This window comes from Euprymna scolopes, chromosome 46 (genome assembly GCF_053919585.1).
Source record: "Euprymna scolopes isolate OS-2025 chromosome 46, ASM5391958v1, whole genome shotgun sequence".
NCBI classification, from domain to species: domain Eukaryota; kingdom Metazoa; phylum Mollusca; class Cephalopoda; order Sepiida; family Sepiolidae; genus Euprymna; species Euprymna scolopes.
This window is the reverse complement of record NC_136527.1, coordinates 170,558,607-170,578,086: the sequence shown is the minus strand read 5'-3', so window position 1 is coordinate 170,578,086 and position 19,480 is coordinate 170,558,607. Positions and strand designations below refer to the sequence as shown.

General features: G+C 26.3%; 1 protein-coding gene across 1 annotated transcript in view; it reads left to right on the top strand.

Annotated features, from left to right (window-relative positions):
• LOC145270272 (uncharacterized) overlaps nt 1-18,969 on the top strand; it is a 102,474-nt gene extending 83,505 nt beyond the window's left edge. The window contains exon 7 of the mRNA XM_080125916.1: nt 18,013-18,969. Within this exon, the coding sequence (XP_079982042.1) occupies nt 18,013-18,969 (957 nt within the window). The remainder of the gene's footprint in view (nt 1-18,012) is intronic.
• The last annotated feature ends 511 nt before the right edge of the window (nt 18,970-19,480 follow it).

Genomic DNA, 19,480 nt, shown 5'->3' with positions numbered 1-19,480 from the left:
CCCAGTATGAGTTCTCATATGTGTAGCTAAGCCGTATTTTCGAGAAAAAGAAGCTCCACACACTTCACAACTATGTGGCTTTTCCCCAGTGTGAGTTCTCATATTTATGACTAAGTGTGATTTTTCAGAACAAGAATATCAACACACTTCACAAGTATGTGTCTTTTCCCCAGTGTAAATACACACACCTCACAAGTATATGGCTATTGCTTTTCAGGAATGTGTATTTTCATATGTATTACTGTGATTTTTTAAGAAGTATATTGACACACTTCACAAGTATGTGGTTTTTCCTTTTTTATTTTTTTAGTCAATCGTATTTTACAAAACAATTGTATCTACACAATTTACAAGAATGTCGCATTTTTCTAGTGTGACTTCACAAATGTTTACACACATTAGGGAAACATTAATTTTTATTTATTGCAATTTTATTATTAATTTGTTAAACCTGAATATAAGAAGCTTTTCAGATACCAATCATTTACCCACAGTCTTATATATTTAGACTGAGTGATCTTTGCAAATTGCTACATCAAATAATTTAGCTTTTATAAGGTCTTAGTTTTCTCTCACAAAATTTTTCTCAGTTCTAGTGCTGTAAAAATATTGTCTCTTAAAACCACTTTTCTTTCTACAAATATTTTCTTACCGCTATAAAACTATAGAGCTGTAAAAATATTGTCTTACTTCTATAAAACTATAGAGCTGTAAAAATATTGTCTCTTCTATAAAACTATAGTGCTGTAAAAATATTGACTTAGTGCTATAAAACTATAGTGCTGTAAAGATATTGCCTTCTTAAAGCCACATACTTTTCTTTCTACAAAAATTTTCTTAGTTTAATAGTTTCGAGTGTCGTAAAAAATATTGTCTTCTTAAAGCCACATACTTTTCTTTCTATAAAATGTTTCTTATTGCTATATTTTCGGGTGCTGTAAAAATATTGTCTTCATAAACTTTTCTGGAATTTGATCTCTTATTTCCTTTTGGCTTTATTCAACAAAAATATATTACCTTTAAGATGTGTAATGTTTTTACCAATGTTTCACAAACTTCATTAAAAAGTATAATCTTGCAGCAGATGTCGGTGTTCTCTTTCAAATGAAGTAATAATTGTGTATAGGATGATGCTTAGGAAAATGAGACTCCATTAAAATTGAATAATAGCGTCCAATCAGGAACATCTGCAAAATTAAATGAAATTCAATATTTTTAATATTTGTATTCAAATATTAGTATTATGTTTGTTTATTGTTATTAATATTATTAGATTGAATTCAATATCTAGATTAATTTAATCTAAAAAAAAAGTTATACGAAAATAAACAGATATTTTATAACTTGACACAGATCCACTCCATACAGATATATGTTGAAATTATAGCATTTTTTATGACGAGCATGCCATGCCTGGGTAAGTTAAGCAAAAAAAAAGTTTATTTTTAAAAACTTTGACTCCTATTATGACCCCTTAACATTTATTGTTTTTGGCTCAAATCAAGTTATTAAGTTATATCCATGTCAAAGGAACCTATCACAAATTTCAAGTGTTTGAACCACAAATTGGCGGAGTTCTCAAACCCAAAATTGGTTTGGTAGAGTTCTCAAAGGTCAAATCGTTGAATTTTGATCCCTTAACAGCAAAATTACTGGCTGGAAAAGGATTGCAAAGATTTTTTCCGAATCTCAGTACCCTGTATATCAAATTTCGAGTCTGTAGACTGATATTTGACAGAGTTACTGCATAGGGAAATGTACACAGACAGACACGTTCACTTTTATAGATACATAGATGTAAATCAAAATGAGAAGAAAAACATATATTACAATATGAATGGCAATGATTGATGAGAATGCAGTTGGGAGATTCGAAGTTCGTATCTGTCGGGGTTGCCACCTGACGAAGGCCAGAGGAATAGTTGGCCGAAACGTTGTGAAACAACAACTAATAAAGATGAGGATAATTGTCCGCAATAAATAAATTTAATATAAATAATACTCATCTCAATAATAAATTCCAATTAAAATAATAATAAGTGTGTAGCAAATTTGATACAATTGTGAAATTGATATTATTTTCCGAGTGTAATAATTACATGTTTGGAATTTTACAAATCAATGTTTGACCTATGTTGTTTTACTTTCATACATTCATTCATATATGTTCCTTTTTCCAATATGTTTTATTGTGTAACGTCTATCAAACTGTTATTTCCTTTTATATATTCATATCTTCTGTTTATAATATGTTTTATTGTGTAACGTCTATTAATCACTAATCTATGTATATAAACTAAATTATAAACATTTTTGAATTTATGTTCTTCTTATTCTATAAAAACGTTCAAATATTTTCATTTTATTCAATAAAAATACTCTAAATCCACCAAACGATTTTTAATTGTTTGCAACTTTTTTATTACTGCATAAAAATTTTCTTTTATATTTCCAAGAAAATATTTGAAGCAAACTTTCAAAAATTAAAAGCTTACAAGTGATAAGAAAAAGTGTTAATTTTGAAACGTTCGAATTAATAGAACTTGCATTTATTAGTTGAACACAAAAATTATGTTATAATTCCATTTTGTAGTATTTGTAATTCTTTGATATTTTGAGAGAGAAGACTAAAACGATAGACAAAATTGCAAAACATACGTGATTGATGAGTTTATTGCAAACTAAAGTTAATTAAAAAACTTAAAATAGACTTTTCTTAAATATAACTCAATCCCTACATATAGTCCCGTTATATTATGTTAAATATATATTCTTAGATTAAAGTATAAAAAAACTGTGTAACTATAGACAAAAAATAGTTAATTATTAATACTTCTAATAAATTTACACCCATATAATTCAATATTTACATATTAAATCCAGTATATCACCAGCTAATTGAGTTTCAGTTACAGAAATGGCAGAAACATTGTAGAAATCTTTAAAGGCCAACATATTTTCTTTGTTATTTTTAGGAAAATCTAGTTGTAGAAGTTTTGTAATTTTTATTAAACGAAAACTGCGATTTACTTGGTGTTGGTATTACTAATGTGTTTATCAGTAAAAAGAAAAAAGCCGCCGTAACCTTTTTTTCATATTTTCATCTTTTTTTTATTAAAAAGTTTTGTCTGAAGAAAACATATAATTTCTTATCGTCGCATGCAATCTCTTATAAAGTCGTAAAAAAATGTAGAAAAACTTGCGCAGCTTACAACTATCATTGCATTTTCATTTTTTGTAATGTTAAAAACTAAATGTTGATGTTATTAATATTATAAGCTTTGTTACAGTAAAAAAAAAGTTGCCACTGCTTTAAAATTTCTATTCTTGTTTTATTAGAGTCTCATTCTTGGTAGCTTTTAAAGGTTAAAGACTAATTTCTTAATAACCTTGCCATAACATTTACTTTTTAATTAAGTAAAAAAAAAAAATCGTAAAAAATATTAAATAATTTCACCCCCTGTCTTTCCAAGCTTATAACTACTCGAAAAATGTAATTCAAACCCTATGTTTTTTCAATTAAAGTAGCAAGGACCAAGGTTTCATTAAAAAAAAAACAAACAGCGTTTTTAAAAAAATACAGATTTTAAACTTCGGACTTTACAGGTAAATTAAAAAAAAACACTACATTTTTTGTTTTAAATTTGAATAAATCATTTATTGATCTTTTATCTTCAATTTGTGATATATAACTCTTTGGTGAGTAAATTAATCATTTACTCTTTAATAGACATTTCAAAATGGGGGCGTTAATTAATTCGACCCCTGTCTTTCCAAGCTTATAACTACTCGAAAAATGTAATTCAAACTTTTTTTTTCAATTAAAGGAGCAAGTACCAACGTCTCATTAACAAAAAAAAAAAAACGTGGTTAAAAAATAAGAAGGTTTTAAACTTCGGACTTTACAGGTAATTTTAAATAACGCTATTTTTTGTTTTACATTTGAAAAAACGCTATTTTTTGTTTTAAATTTATAAAACTTTGGCGAGTAAATTAATTATTTACTTTTATATAGACATTTGAAAATGGGGGGGACGTGAATTAAACAAAAAAAAAACTTTGTCCAAAATATTATATTCGGTTTATCGGAAAGAGCATAAAATTGCACATTATTAAATTGTTACATGAAAATACAAAATGATATTTTATAGTATGTGTTGTTTATTAAATTGTTACATGAAAATACAGAATGATATTTTATGGTATGTTTTGTTTATTAAATTGTTACATTTAAATTTTTAAGTGATGGCCACTAAATGGGTGATCATTTTATGTAATCTTTATAGAAGAATATGATCACATTCTTAAATCTAAAATATTGGAGTAAATATTAATAATAATACTAAATAAGTGTATTCAACATTTTTTAACAAATATTAAAACAATTAAAAACCGCTAAAACAGTTTTGTGCTAAGTTGTCTAACAATTCAACCATATTTGAATTAAATTATCGTGTTTATGATAAACATTATTTTCTAAGAAATCACATAAGTTTTACTAAAAATAAACAAATTTCTGATTTAAAAAAATCTTAATGTCAGATTGAATAATATTTTCTTCGAAGATTTTTATTGATTGGAGATTCATACTTTTTTTTATTCACGTTTGTTAAAAGCAGAATCCATAGTTTTATTGGATTGCAATAAAAAATAAACTTATTTTACTATTTGACATTATTTTAAAAGTTATTGCATGCTTTTTTTGAAAATGTAAGCAACAAAAAAAAATAACTTACCTTTCATTCCAGAAATTCAATACGAAAAAAAAAAGTGATGTATATTCGTTCTTTTCTTGTGTGTGTTCAAAACAGAAAAATTTGATTTGTTTATTATGATTTCTTTAGTAAATTGATACAGTTTGTGTGTGTGTGTGTGTTCAATTCATAAAGAAATAAAATATATGAAAATATAAAAGAATCAAAATTAAAAGATGAAAAACATGATTTAAACGTGAAATTATTTAAAGAGAAAATCAACTGCTAAAGAACAATCAATTCAAGGTCATCATAATCCGGTGAAATTATTATTTCGTTCCTTGTGTAAAAATGTCCGTTCATTAGTTGGATTTTTTTTTCAAGTTCTCTTCATATTTTTTTCTAATTTATTAAAATAAATAAGACACATGAAGATATTAAACTAAGGTTTATTTTTTACGACTGAACATTCTATTATTATTTGGATTAGTTGAACTACTGCTTACACCTAAGATGAGAACAGTAATCCGAATAATCCAAATAATCCTCACATAAAAACATTTCACATAAACAACTCAAATAAAACGAAATGTAAAGTCAAATGAAAAAAAAAATAGATTTGGATTTAAAAAAGAAGCAAATTATAACTACATGATTACATTATTAAACTCAATTGGCTAATTAGCTTGCCTGTTAGACATACATTCAGCAAAGATACGACCGTTATACTCATGCCAGCCATGTTTTCATATTAAAAGTTAAATAGTTAAAGTCTTCGCAGAATCCCAAACTAAAAAAAAAAAGACAGTCATAATGAAAATGTAGTATCTGTTTCTGGTTTATGTGTGAAAAAAATGTTTTAGTATTTTGACTTTATTTTTCAAAGTAGTTTATTTGACTGTCGAGCTCTGGGCACGTTTTCATGCCGAAAAGTTTATGAATCGGGAGACAGAACTATAAAATAAAAGTACCTGTTTCTGATTTATGTATCCATAGCCACCATGTTTCACATTATTATTATCACGGCAATTGAAAGGCATAATTTTTTTGTTGACATTTTGGCCTTCGGGACAAGATCAAAGTGTAGTATCTTTCTTCAGATGCTGCAGTTTGCTGCACTCCAATTTCTTGTTCTCTGTCAGTGGAGGAGAAATCCTTCACGACTGAGACAATTTTAATTTTTGTTCCTTTTCTCCACATAAAAAAAACGACCCTGGTGTCTAACTCTGTCCCATGGGGAGGCATTGTAAATAGGTACATTAATTATAATTCAGCTGAATCTCATGAGTTGCATTATATCGTAATGTTTCCATCAAAGGGACATAATTCCCAAAAGAGTTACCTGCCCTTTAAACGATATATAAAAAGGAAAAAAATGTGATTTAATTAATTATCGATTTGTGTTCTATTCTATTTCCTCACATACTCACACTCGCGAGCGTATTTTACATTTCATCTGGTGATGAGGATGAAAAGACATAAGGATTTAAAAGCAACTGTTTCATGAACATATAAAGTTTTTAACTGCAAGAATCGGCACTTTTACATGACAGTTACATGAGGTGAATGTTTGTATATATATATATATCCCAAACAGTTGCCTGCCTTTTAAGCGATAAACGCCGTGTAATTTGCTTGCACCCTTCTTGTTATATATATATATATATATATATATATATATATATATATATATATATATATATATATATATATATATATATATATATATATATATATATATATATATATATATATATATAACAAGAAGGGTGCAAGCAAATTACTTCTTGTTATATATATATATATATATATATATATATATATATATATATATATATATATATATATATTATATATATATATATATATATATATATATATATATATATATATATATATATATATATATATATATATATAACAAGAAGGGTGCAAGCAAATTACACGGCGTTTATCGCTTAAAAGGCAGGCAACTGTTTGGGAATTACGTCCCTTTGATGGCAAAATACTATATAATGCAACTCATGAGACTCAGTTGTTGTTAAATATCGATTTGTGTTCTGTTATATTTTTTCTCATATTCACATCTGCGAGTCGGGACATTTTCCAACATTGCGTTACTTCTCTATCATAGGAGAAGGTAATACATGGGAAGGCTCAAAACATGACAAGTAAATCCAGAATGGTTATAAGGCGGCACATGGCTGAAATGCACAAACAAACTAGAAACACGTACTACACTTCCATCGTTAGTCGTTAGATGCTGATTGCATGTAAAATATCAGGTTTAAGTCTGGAATTATAAGTTAAGGTCATCGTAAAGTTAACGGAATCAAATCTGATAAAAATAATTCGCAATTTTCATAATGTAATCATGTGATTATTGTTTTGTTTTTTGTTGGTTCAAATCTAGTTTTTGTTATTTGATTGACTTCGCTATTTGTTCAATTCCTTCCTTTTTGAATTGTTTATGTGAAATATTCAGTTTTGCATTTTTTTATATTTGGATTATTTGGATTACTGTTCTCATCTTGGATGTAAACAGTAGTTCGACTAATCCAAATCATAATGAAATGTTCAATCTTTTACACGAGGAACAAAATAATGATTACACCGTTTTATGATGAACAAAAGGTCTTTGTTCTGAAGCAGTTGATTTCTTCTTATAATAATTTCACGTTTAAATCGTGTTTTTTATATTTTAATTTCGATTCTTTTATATTTTCATATATTTAATTGCTTAATGAATTGGACACACAAAACAAATTTTGTATCAATTTACTAAAGATTATATTAAGAAATCCTAACAAACAAACAAATTTTCTGCGTTGGACACAAAAGAAAAACGATTTTTTTTTTCGTATTACATTCCTGGAATGAAAGGTAAGTTTATTATTTTCACTTTACAAAATTATAATTCCACAACTTTAACATAATCTTAAATAGGTACAAGTGCACTTATTGATCCGTGCTGAAATAACGTTATTATTTAAAAAGCCATTTAAAAAGACACGGGGAGGGTGTTTTTCGTACCTATTCTGTACTTTAACCTTACAATTGAATAAAAAAGCATATAAAACTTTAATTAAACTTAGAAATATTAATAATAATCTTAAATAGGTACATTATTGATCCGTGCTGCTGCTGAAATAATAACGTTACTATTTAAAAAGCCATTAACATTGAGAGGGGAGGGTGGTTCGTACCTATTTACAATTGAATAAAAAAAAAACATACAAAAGCATATAAAACTTTAATTAAACTTAGAAATATTAATAATAATCTTAAATAGGTACATTATTGATCCGTGCTGCTGCTGAAATAATAACGTTACTATTTAAAAAGCCATTTACATTGAGAGGGGAGGGTGTTTCGTACCTATTTACAATTGAATAAAAAAAAAACATAAAAAAGCATATAAAACTTTAATTAAACTTAGAAATATTAATAATAATCTTTAATAGGTACATTATTGAGACGTGCTGCTGCTGAAATAATAACGTTACTATTTAAAAAGCCATTAACATTGAGAGGGGAAGGTGTTTCGTACCTATTTACAATTGAATAAAAAAAAACATAAAAAAGCATATAAAACTTTAATTAAACTTAGAAATATTAATAATAATCTTAAATAGGTACATTATTGATCCGTGCTGCTGCTGAAATAATAACGTTACTATTTAAAAACCCATTAACATTGAGAGGGGAGGGTGTTTCGTACCTATTTACAATTGAATAAAAAAAAACATACAAAAGCATATAAAACTTTAATTAAACTTAGAAATATTAATAATAATCTTAAATAGGTACATTATTGATCCGTGCTGCTGCTGAAATAATAACGTTACTATTTAAAAAGTCATTAACATTGAGAGGGGAGGGTATTTCGTACCTATTTACAATTGAATAAAAAAAAAACATACAAAAGCATATAAAACTTTAATTAAACTTAGAAATATTAATAATAATCTTAAATAGGTACATTATTGATCCGTGCTGCTGCTGAAATAATAACGTTACTATTTAAAAAGCCATTAACATTGAGAGGGGAGGGTGTTTCGTACCTATTTACAATTGAATAAAAAAAACATACAAAAGCATATAAAACTTTAATTAAACTTAGAAATATTAATAATAATCTTAAATAGGTACATTATTGATCCGTGCTGCTGCTGAAATAATAACGTTACTATTTAAAAAGCCATTAACATTGAGAGGGGAGGGTGTTTCGTACCTATTTACAATTGAATAAAAAAAACATACAAAAGCATATAAAACTTTAATTAAACTTAGAAATATTAATAATAATCTTAAATAGGTACATTATTGATCCGTGCTGCTGCTGAAATAATAACGTTACTATTTAAAAAGCCATTAACATTGAGAGGGGGGGGTGTTTCGTACCTATTTACAATTGAATAAAAAAAAAACATACAAAAGCATATAAAACTTTAATTAAACTTAGAAATATTAATAATAATCTTAAATAGATACATTATTGATCCGTGCTGCTGCTGAAATAATAACGTTACTATTTAAAAAGCCATTAACATTGAGAGGGGAGGGTGTTTCGTACCTATTTACAATTGAATAAAAAAAAACATACAAAAGCATATAAAACTTTAATTAAACTAAGAAATATTAATAATAATCTTAAATAGGTACATTATTGATCCGTGCTGCTGCTGAAATAATAACGTTACTATTTAAAAAGCCATTAACATTGAGAGGGGAGGGTGTTTCGTACCTATTTACAATTGAATAAAAAAAAACATACAAAAGCATATAAAACTTTAATTAAACTTAGAAATATTAATAATAATCTTAAATAGGTACATTATTGATCCGTGCTGCTGCTGAAATAATAACGTTACTATTTAAAAAGCCATTAACATTGAGAGGGGAGGGTGTTTCGTAACTATTTACAATTGAATAAAGAAAAACATACAAAAGCATATAAAACTTTAATTAAACTTAGAAATATTAATAATAATCTTAAATAGGTACATTATTGATCCGTGCTGCTGCTGAAATAATAACGTTTCTATTTAAAAAGCCATTAACATTGAGAGGGGAGGGTGTTTCGTACCTATTTACAATTGAATAAAAAAGCATATAAAACTTTAATTAAACTTAGAAATATTAATAATAATCTTAAATAGGTACATTATTGATCCGTGCTGCTGCTGAAATAATAACGTTACTATTTAAAAAGCCATTAACATTGAGAGGGGAGGGTGTTTCGTACCTATTTACAATTGAATAAAAAAGCATATAAAACTTTAATTAAACTTAGAAATATTAATAATAATCTTAAATAGGTACATTATTGATCCGTGCTGCTGCTGAAATAATAACGTTACTATTTAAAAAGCCATTAACATTGAGAGGGGAGGGTGTTTCGTACCTATTTACAATTGAATAAAAAAAAACATACAAAAGCATATAAAACTTTAATTAAACTTAGAAATATTAATAATAATCTTAAATAGGTACATTATTGATCCGTGCTGCTGCTGAAATAATAACGTTACTATTTAAAAAGCCATTAACATTGAGAGGGGAGGGTGTTTCATACCTATTTACAATTGAATAAAAAAAAACATAAAAAAGCATATAAAACTTTAATTAAACTTAGAAATATTAATAATAATCTTAAATAGGTACATTATTGATCCGTGCTGCTGCTGAAATAATAACGTTACTATTTAAAAAGCCATTAACATTGAGAGGGGAGGGTGTTTCGTACCTATTTACAATTGAATAAAAAAAACATACAAAAGCATATAAAACTTTAATTAAACTTAGAAATACGATTTAAAAAAAAATAGCTCGGATCAGTAAGTGCACTAGCACCCTTTAATATGTAAGTAAGTTTATTTTTTCACTTTACAACAATATTATTCAACAACTTTAAAATAATCTTAAATATTAAAATAAGTTTATTTTTTATTGTGATCCAATATGAAAGGTAAGTTATTTTTTTACGCTTTAAAAAAATCCCCATTCAATAACTTTCAAAATAATCTGAAACATTTTTTTTTGCAATCTCCCTCCAAAATATGGATTCTTAAAATAATATTAAACATAAAAAGTTTTAATTTTATTGCAATCCAATAAAAAATATTGATTTCGTGAATAAAAATTTGTTTATTTCAGTAAAATTTACGTGATTTCTGCGAAAACCCTAATGTTTATCATAAACACAATAATTTGATTCGAAGTTGATTCAATTGTTTGACAACTGAACAAAAAACTGTTTTTTCGGCATTTAATATATATATATATATATATATATATATATATATATATATATATATATATATATATATATATATATGTATGTGTGTGTGTGTATATGTGTGTTTATACATGTATACATATATGTATATATATATATATATATATATATATGTGTGTGTGTATATATGTGTGTGTATATACATGTATACATATATATATATATATGTGTATATATGTGTGTATATATATGCATATAAATATGTATATATGTATATATATTTATGTATATATATTTATGTATATATATGTGTATATATATATGTGTGTATATATATGCATATATATATGTATATATATGTATATGTGTGTATATATATGTATGTATATGTATGTATATATATATGTATATGTATGTATATATATATATGTATATGTATATATGTTGTATGTATATATATGTATGTATATATGTATCTATATGTGCATATATATGTATATATATATGTATATACATATGTATGTATATATATATACATATGTATATATATGTTATATACATATACATAATTTTATATAGATATACAGTTCTGAGGAAGAAACAATTAAAATAGAATGCTTTCATACATCTAGTGATCTCTACTATGAAGGGGTGGGATTTAGCTGCTTATCGGGTTTGTCACGAGTATTTTCATTAAGGTCGTACAAGAGTTTGTAGAGATATAGGATATTTTCAAGTGTAAGTAATTTTCTAGCAGGGTAGAGAGCCCACTTTCTTCGCAGCAGTCTTGGCAATTATCTTTGTGTATCTATTCAAACTCATGTTTCCTTCCTTTGACAGAGTTAAAAGTAGACTTCGTAGCCTAGTGGGTGGTGCAATTTTCTCTTCCCTGCAACCTCTTTCTCATAGCCTGTCTCTGCTTTAAAATTAGTTTCATGGTAAGTCCTCATCTGAGTTTCAGTCTATAGCCCCGCTTGCCACACTTTCGCAAGAAACACTCGTCTAGCTGAAAAAATTATCAATAATTTCCCCCACTCTTGATCTGCGCCTGAACATAAACATAGATTCCATGAACAAAGTTTCTTTCTTAGAATACAAACCTGTGAAACTCTTCCATTTGCCTGCTTTCCAGCTGACTATAATATCGTCATTTTCAAGTTCAACCTAAACATGTTCTTAATGATGCGTTTCCCTTAAGTAATAAAATTTACCAACAATTAAGACAACAGTGTTACATTGACTACTGTATGCTGATTAAACCCTATCCTCGAGTGGCATCTGGGCCTTAATAATGGTGTCTCTTTTGTAAAAAACATCATAAGTCAAACGTAACTATCTAAAATTTCAAATGTAAAATTTTCACTGACTCTAAAAAATATAATAATTTATTATGATTTCTTAAACTTGAAAAAATATATTAATTATTGTGTAAAAACAACTTTTAAAAAATAACAAATGTTACAAACTATTAAAAACTAAGTTCGCAAATTTAAATCCAACATGTTTCAGCATTTTATAAGAACATATTCTGTTAAGATCATAAAATTCTCTAAATTCTATAAACAAAAAGGATAAATCACAAACAAAATGGATAATGCCAGCTCAGAAATGTTAGGTAAGCCTATCTAATCCAATGCTCACCAAACAATGAAGTACAACCGTACAATATATATATATTGTCTGATTATTATGTAAAGATGAATTAGTATTGATACAACACACAAACATTTTAAGGGTCAATCGATTTGGCAGGTGAGTTGCTACACATAATACAATTTAATGTACGGGTAAAGTCTGCTATACAAACAGTAAATATGGTATTTAATGACAATATGGCTACTCAGGTTTCATTGAATTAGCATATCTTTCAATATACCACTTAAAAACATTGGATGTTAAAGGGAGAAACACTTTAAAGTCGTTAACAAATGATAATCATATTAAATCATATTTAATTCAATAAAAACTCAATAATAATGATAATCATATGAAATAATATTTAATTCAATAAAAAAATCAATAATGAAAATCATGTGAAATCATATTTAATTCAATAAAAACTCAATAATAATGATAATCAAATGAAATAATATTAAATTCAATAAAAAAACTCAATAATAATGATGATCATATGAAATAATATTTAATTCAATAAAAAACTCAATAATAATGATAATTATATGAAATTTAATTTAATTCAATAAAAAACTCAATAATAATGATAATCATATGAAATAATCTGTAATTCAATAAAAACTCAATAATAATGAAAATTATATGAAATCATATTTTATTCAATAATAATAATAATATTAAATTCAATAAAAAACTCAATAATAAAGATGATCATATGAAATAATATTTTATTAAATAAAAAACTCAATAGCAATGATTATCATATTAAATAATACTTAATTCAATAAAAAACTCAAAGATAATGTCAATCATATGAAATATTGAATTCAATAAAACAAATCAATAATAATTATAATCATATGAAATATTTAATTCAATAAAAACTCAATAATAATGATAATAATATGAAATAATATTTTATTAAATAAAAAACTCAATAATAATCATAATTATATGAAATAATATTTAATTCAATAAAAACTCAATAATATTATAATCATATGAAATAATACGTTATTAATAAAAAAAAACTCAATTTAATGATAATCATATGAAATTTTATTTATTCAATCATAATGATAATCATGAAATCTTATTTTATTCAATAAAAACTCAATAATAATGATAATCATATGAAATAATATTTAATTCAATAAAAACTTAATAATATTATAATCATATGAAATATTATTTTAATCAATAAAAAAACTCATTTATTTTAATTCAATAAAAAACTTAATAATGATAATCATATAAAATAATATTTTATTCAATAAAAAATCAATAATAACGATAATCATATGAAATAATATTTTATTCAATAAAAACTCAATAATAATGATAATCATATGAAATAATATTAAATTCAATAAAAAACTTAATAATAATGATAATCATATGAAATAATATTAAATTTATAAAAACTCAATAATAATGGTAATCATATGAAATAATATTTTATTCAACAAAAAAATCAATAATAATGACAAGTTTGTGCTCGTTTGACTTGTTGATCTTGTGTTAATTAATCCACTGTGCAGGTACCTCGTTATTATACATCATAATTATATGTAATTCAATAAAAACTCAATAATAATGATAATCATATGAAATAATAAATTCAATAAAAACTCAATAATAATGATAATCATATGAAATAATATTTTATTCAACAAAAAAATCAATAATAATGACAAGTTTCTGCTCGTTTGACTTGTTGATCTAGTGTTAATTAATTCACTGTTCAGGTAATTTGTTATAATACATCATATTATTCCAGTTATTTTCACTTCAAAGCTGTAGACGTGGAGCTCTACTCTGTCCGTTTTCATTGCCTATAACAATTCACTATAAAATCTCTTAAAACTATATTCCTTAAAAATAGGAAACAGAATTAACTTTTTAAATATAAAACCATTTTTATAGATTTATTATTAAATGTGCTGATCTTACATGTGATTAAGTTTTTAAAAATATGTTAAGCTGAATCTAAGATGAACAGATATTTGTCTTCATTGGTTTGGAATAATAGGATTGACACATTGAGAAATACACGAGAAGAAATAAAAAATGTAATTGTCCCAAGCAAGGAAAATATTAATCTATATGTGGTAGTTGTATTGTTATAAAATGTTTAGATAAAAATCAAAATAATATAGGTTTGATGTTTGTGTATGTTAATAATAATTTAAATATTTTGTCTTACTAATATTAAATATAAAACATTAAACTCGGTCATAAGTTAAATGTCTATGATTACAAATAATTTTAACGTTCAGATGAATTAAGAATGAACAGCTATTTTAAAATAAAACATTCCAACGCAAATTTTTACTAGTTTCGTCTTAAACAGTAGAAGCCTTACAAGCATAAACAAAGGAGAATGGTTGGATTTTGATGTTTGTGTGATTGGTTGGGAGTAAGAATGTTGGTGCAGAGCGTATACTTGAGACTTTTTTAGAAGTCTAAGATAAATATGGTCTTGGTAGTTGCACGAAGCCATATTTGGCAACAATACACAATACATATGGTAATCTTAGCTTTGTTTACGTATAGGATACTCTTATGTAATTTTCTAGCAAGGTTTAAGCAGGCTTTGTAACATCCTTACTATGTAAATTGTGTATTAACAGATTATTAAATAACAATTTTGTTTTAACCAATAGTTAAAATGACGTTAAATGGGCTGGTAAGTCCAGCTATAATTCGTCACATATAGATTACATATTAACTCACTGATAAGTTAAACACGTAGTAACAACAATTTCTATGTTCAGATGAATTAGCAATAAACGGATATCCTTAAACAATCTATAAATTTTAATAATATGCTTTAAATTTGAGAAATATATACGGAAAACAAGAAATTACTAATAAAAAATAAATGTATTGATTTTTACTGTAGTTTTCCCAATCGAATTACTTAGGTTTTACGCATTAAATACGTCTCTTTTAATAAATTGTCGAGACTTTTGATAAATTTACAAATTCCTATATCAAGTGTATGCATGTGCATTAATAAAGCAAAAAGCAAACGTTTGCTGATGAACCTAAATAGATTTCTCTGATTATAACAATGGTACATATTACATGAAAATGTTCACGTTTATAATCTATTTATTCAATAAACATATATTAAAATTGCAACGGTTTATTAAACTCAATAGAAATGATTTACATTTTAAGAGTATATGTAACTTTATTAAACATTAAATTCACATACATATTGTTTAAATTACTGCGTCTTACACTTGTTTCATTGCATAACCATACAAATCATCAGACTTTTCATTCATCAAAGAAGAAAATGTTATTTTTTTTCTTGGTTCAAAAAGGAAATTTAATTTTAAAGCGAATTAAAAAAGTTTAAGAGATATAAAAATCCACAATCCAGTAAAAACAGTAAAAGAAAACGTAATTTTAAAGCGAATTAAAAAGGTTTAAAAGACAGTAAAATATCTACTGGTTATAGATACAACATTAATATGCAGAATAAAGAAAGAAGTTGTTCGGAGACCATGAATTGAATAGGCTAATTTTACAGGTCATATTTAAATTCATATTAAGCATTTTTTGGCTCGAAAGGAGAGCCCTCACCACGATGAGGAAAGAGTTATAATGGCTGCTCAAGACGAGGGATTGATGAGCAATGCATTCAAGAAAATGACAAGTATCAGTAATGACAACAAATGCAGGTTCTGCCATACAGAATTGGAATGAGTCAGCATTAATATGCAGAAGATAGAGACAAGATTAGTTCGTAGACCATGAGTTGAATAGTTGAATTTCATAGGCCATATTTAAATTCATACTAAGCTTTCAACATTAATACCTTTTAATAATTTATACTATTAGAAGATGAAAATGATTAGGATAAAAATCATTAAAAAAAACTAAAAAATATACGAATAAATAAAATATGCTAAATACATTGGATGAAATAATTCGTTAAATGCTAGTAACAATTTCTTGAATTTAAAAAATTAAAAAGTATTTTAATAAAAATTAAAATAACTACTAAGAATATATACAATAATACGAATATAATGTATTAAGAATATAATATAGAATATATACAATAATAAGAATATAATGTATATGGTATACGAATATGTATTACCAGACTTTAATTAAAAAAATAAAATTGCGATAATCGATTATTAAAACTGTTTATTTCATTTGTATAATAAAATATGGGAATGATAATAATACATTCAAAAGCGTTGGATGAAAAAATTTGTTACATGAAAAAACTGTTGGTTTCTAAAAATAAAAAAATAAGAACCTAATTCTGTTGCATTAAATTATTATGAATATTAATAAATATGTAATGTTAGGAAAATGTCCAGTGTAATAGCAAACACATTATAAATAAGCGCACATATGACTTCCACACATATGACTTAAAACGAAAGCTAGTTTAAAAGACCATATTAGTATCCATTGCTAAGTAACTAGATTATATATTGATTTGTATTATTAACTTTAATTTACTAAATATTTAAATTCACTTTTCCTGTATTATAAACTCATTATATTTCTATTATTAGCAATATATTTTTATTATTATCTGTAGCAACTATGGTAGTTGTATGCTTATTGTTTTTACAAATTCTTACTATATTACTGTTTATTTTACTTTATTAATTGCATAATTCCTTTATCTATTACAAAATACTATGAATATTATTTAACATTTAAACAATATGAATGTGAATTAAGTGTTTTTGTGATTTTTAAATGTTTTATAAAGTTATGTTTCTAGGTTTGTTTGCACGATTAAAATAAACAATGATATTAAAAATATTAAATTTAATTTATGTTTTATTTGCAGATGTTCCTGCTTGAATGTTTTTAATGAATATTAAGGGACCATCCTTCACCTTAAACAGTATTCTATACACAATTATTTCCTTACGTGGCAGACAACAAAAACGGCAGCACACAACTTTATTAGACACATATGTGTGAAGAGTTATCTGGATTGTTTAGCAAATAGTGATAAGAGCATCACACATATTAAAATTTGTGAAATGTTTGTTTAATGTTTTTTATAAACTATGAAATATCGAATTTAACATTTCAGATAAATCTGATAATTTATAAAAGAGAATATTTTAACTTTTACACAATGAAATATCTCTTATCAAATAAAGTAAGTGATACAAATTGAAATTTATTAAGCATCTAACTTGCATCAACAACTCCAGATTAAAATTTGTTTATAACTTGGTAGTGATAATCTTGCTCCAGGAGCAATTTTGTTTAAACATGAATAAACATATTAAGGAACAGCCACATTCTTGTAAAGTATGTGGATGTTTTTTTACTGAAAAATCAAAATTATTGAGTCATTTGAGAACTCACACTGGGAAAAAGCTGCATTCTTGTAAAGTGTGTGGATATGTTTTTATTACAAAATCAAAATTAGTGAGTCATATGAGAACTCACACTGGGGAAAAGCCATATTCTTGTGAAGTGTGTGGATATTCGTTTACTGAAAAATCAAAATTAGTGAGACATATGAGAACTCACACTGGGGAAAAGCCACATTCGTGTAAAGTGTGTGGATATTCTGTTACTGAAAAATCAAAATTAGTGAGTCATATGAGAACTCACACTGGGGAAAAGCCATATTCTTGTGAAGTGTGTGGATATTCGTTTACTCAAACATCAAATTTAGTGAGACATATGAGAACTCACACCGGAGAAAAGCCACATTCTTGTGAAGTGTGTGGATTTTCTGTTACTGAAAAATCAAATTTAGTGAGTCATATGAGAACTCACACTGGGGAAAAGCCACATTCTTGTAAAGTGTGTGGATATTCTTGTTCTCAAAAATCAACATTAGTTACACATATGAGAACACACACTGGGGAAAAGCCACATTCTTGTAAAGTGTGTGGATATTCTTTTACTGTAAAATCAAAATTAGTGAGTCATATGAGAACTCACACTGGGGAAAAGCCATATTCTTGTGAAGTGTGTGGATATGTTTTTACTACAAAATCAAAATTAGTGACTCATATGAGAACTCACACTGGGGAAAAGCCATATTCTTGTGAAGTGTGTGGATATTCGTTTACTGAAAAATCAAAATTAGTGAGACATATGAGAACTCACACTGGGGAAAAGCCACATTCGTGTAAAGTGTGTGGATATTCTGTTACTGAAAAATCAAAATTAGTGAGTCATATGAGAACTCACACTGGGGAAAAGCCATATTCTTGTAAAGTGTGTGGATATTCGTTTACTCAAAAATCAAATTTAGTGAGACATATGAGAACTCACACCGGAGAAAAGCCACATTCTTGTGAAGTGTGTGGATATTCTTTTACTGAAAAATCAAATTTAGTGAGTCATATCAGAACTCACACTGGGGAAAGAAGACGAAAATAATATAAAGCATAAAGCCCTAAATAATGCTGAAAATGATTACCTCCCTATTCAGGAAGAGGAGACTGAAAAAAGACCAAAGTCCAGATGGAGTAAGGATGAAAAGTGGACTTTAATTTGGGCCATTGAATACGCTAAGAGCAAATGTGTAAAACAAAAGCAAAGGACAGAAACCTGGAGGGAAATCTTCTTCTATTTCTGTCCATGGAAGAAGAATGTCCCATGGAGTAATTTAACCTCTCAAAAATATAATATTTTAAAAGAACGAGTGTTTAATGAGGAAGAACTAAAATACATGAGAGATGAAATAACAGTCCTAATAAGCACACAGGCTAACCCACTAGAGAAACCTATTCTGTATCCCACCAAATTTGATGAGACCGCAAATGTGAGCCTGCAACACCACCACCTTAGATCAGTGCAACAGTTGTCGGTAGCTACCCAACAGATAACCCTTACAGCACAAAGTCCAACAGAAGTGCATGACTCTATATCAGGAACTCAAATGCCTACA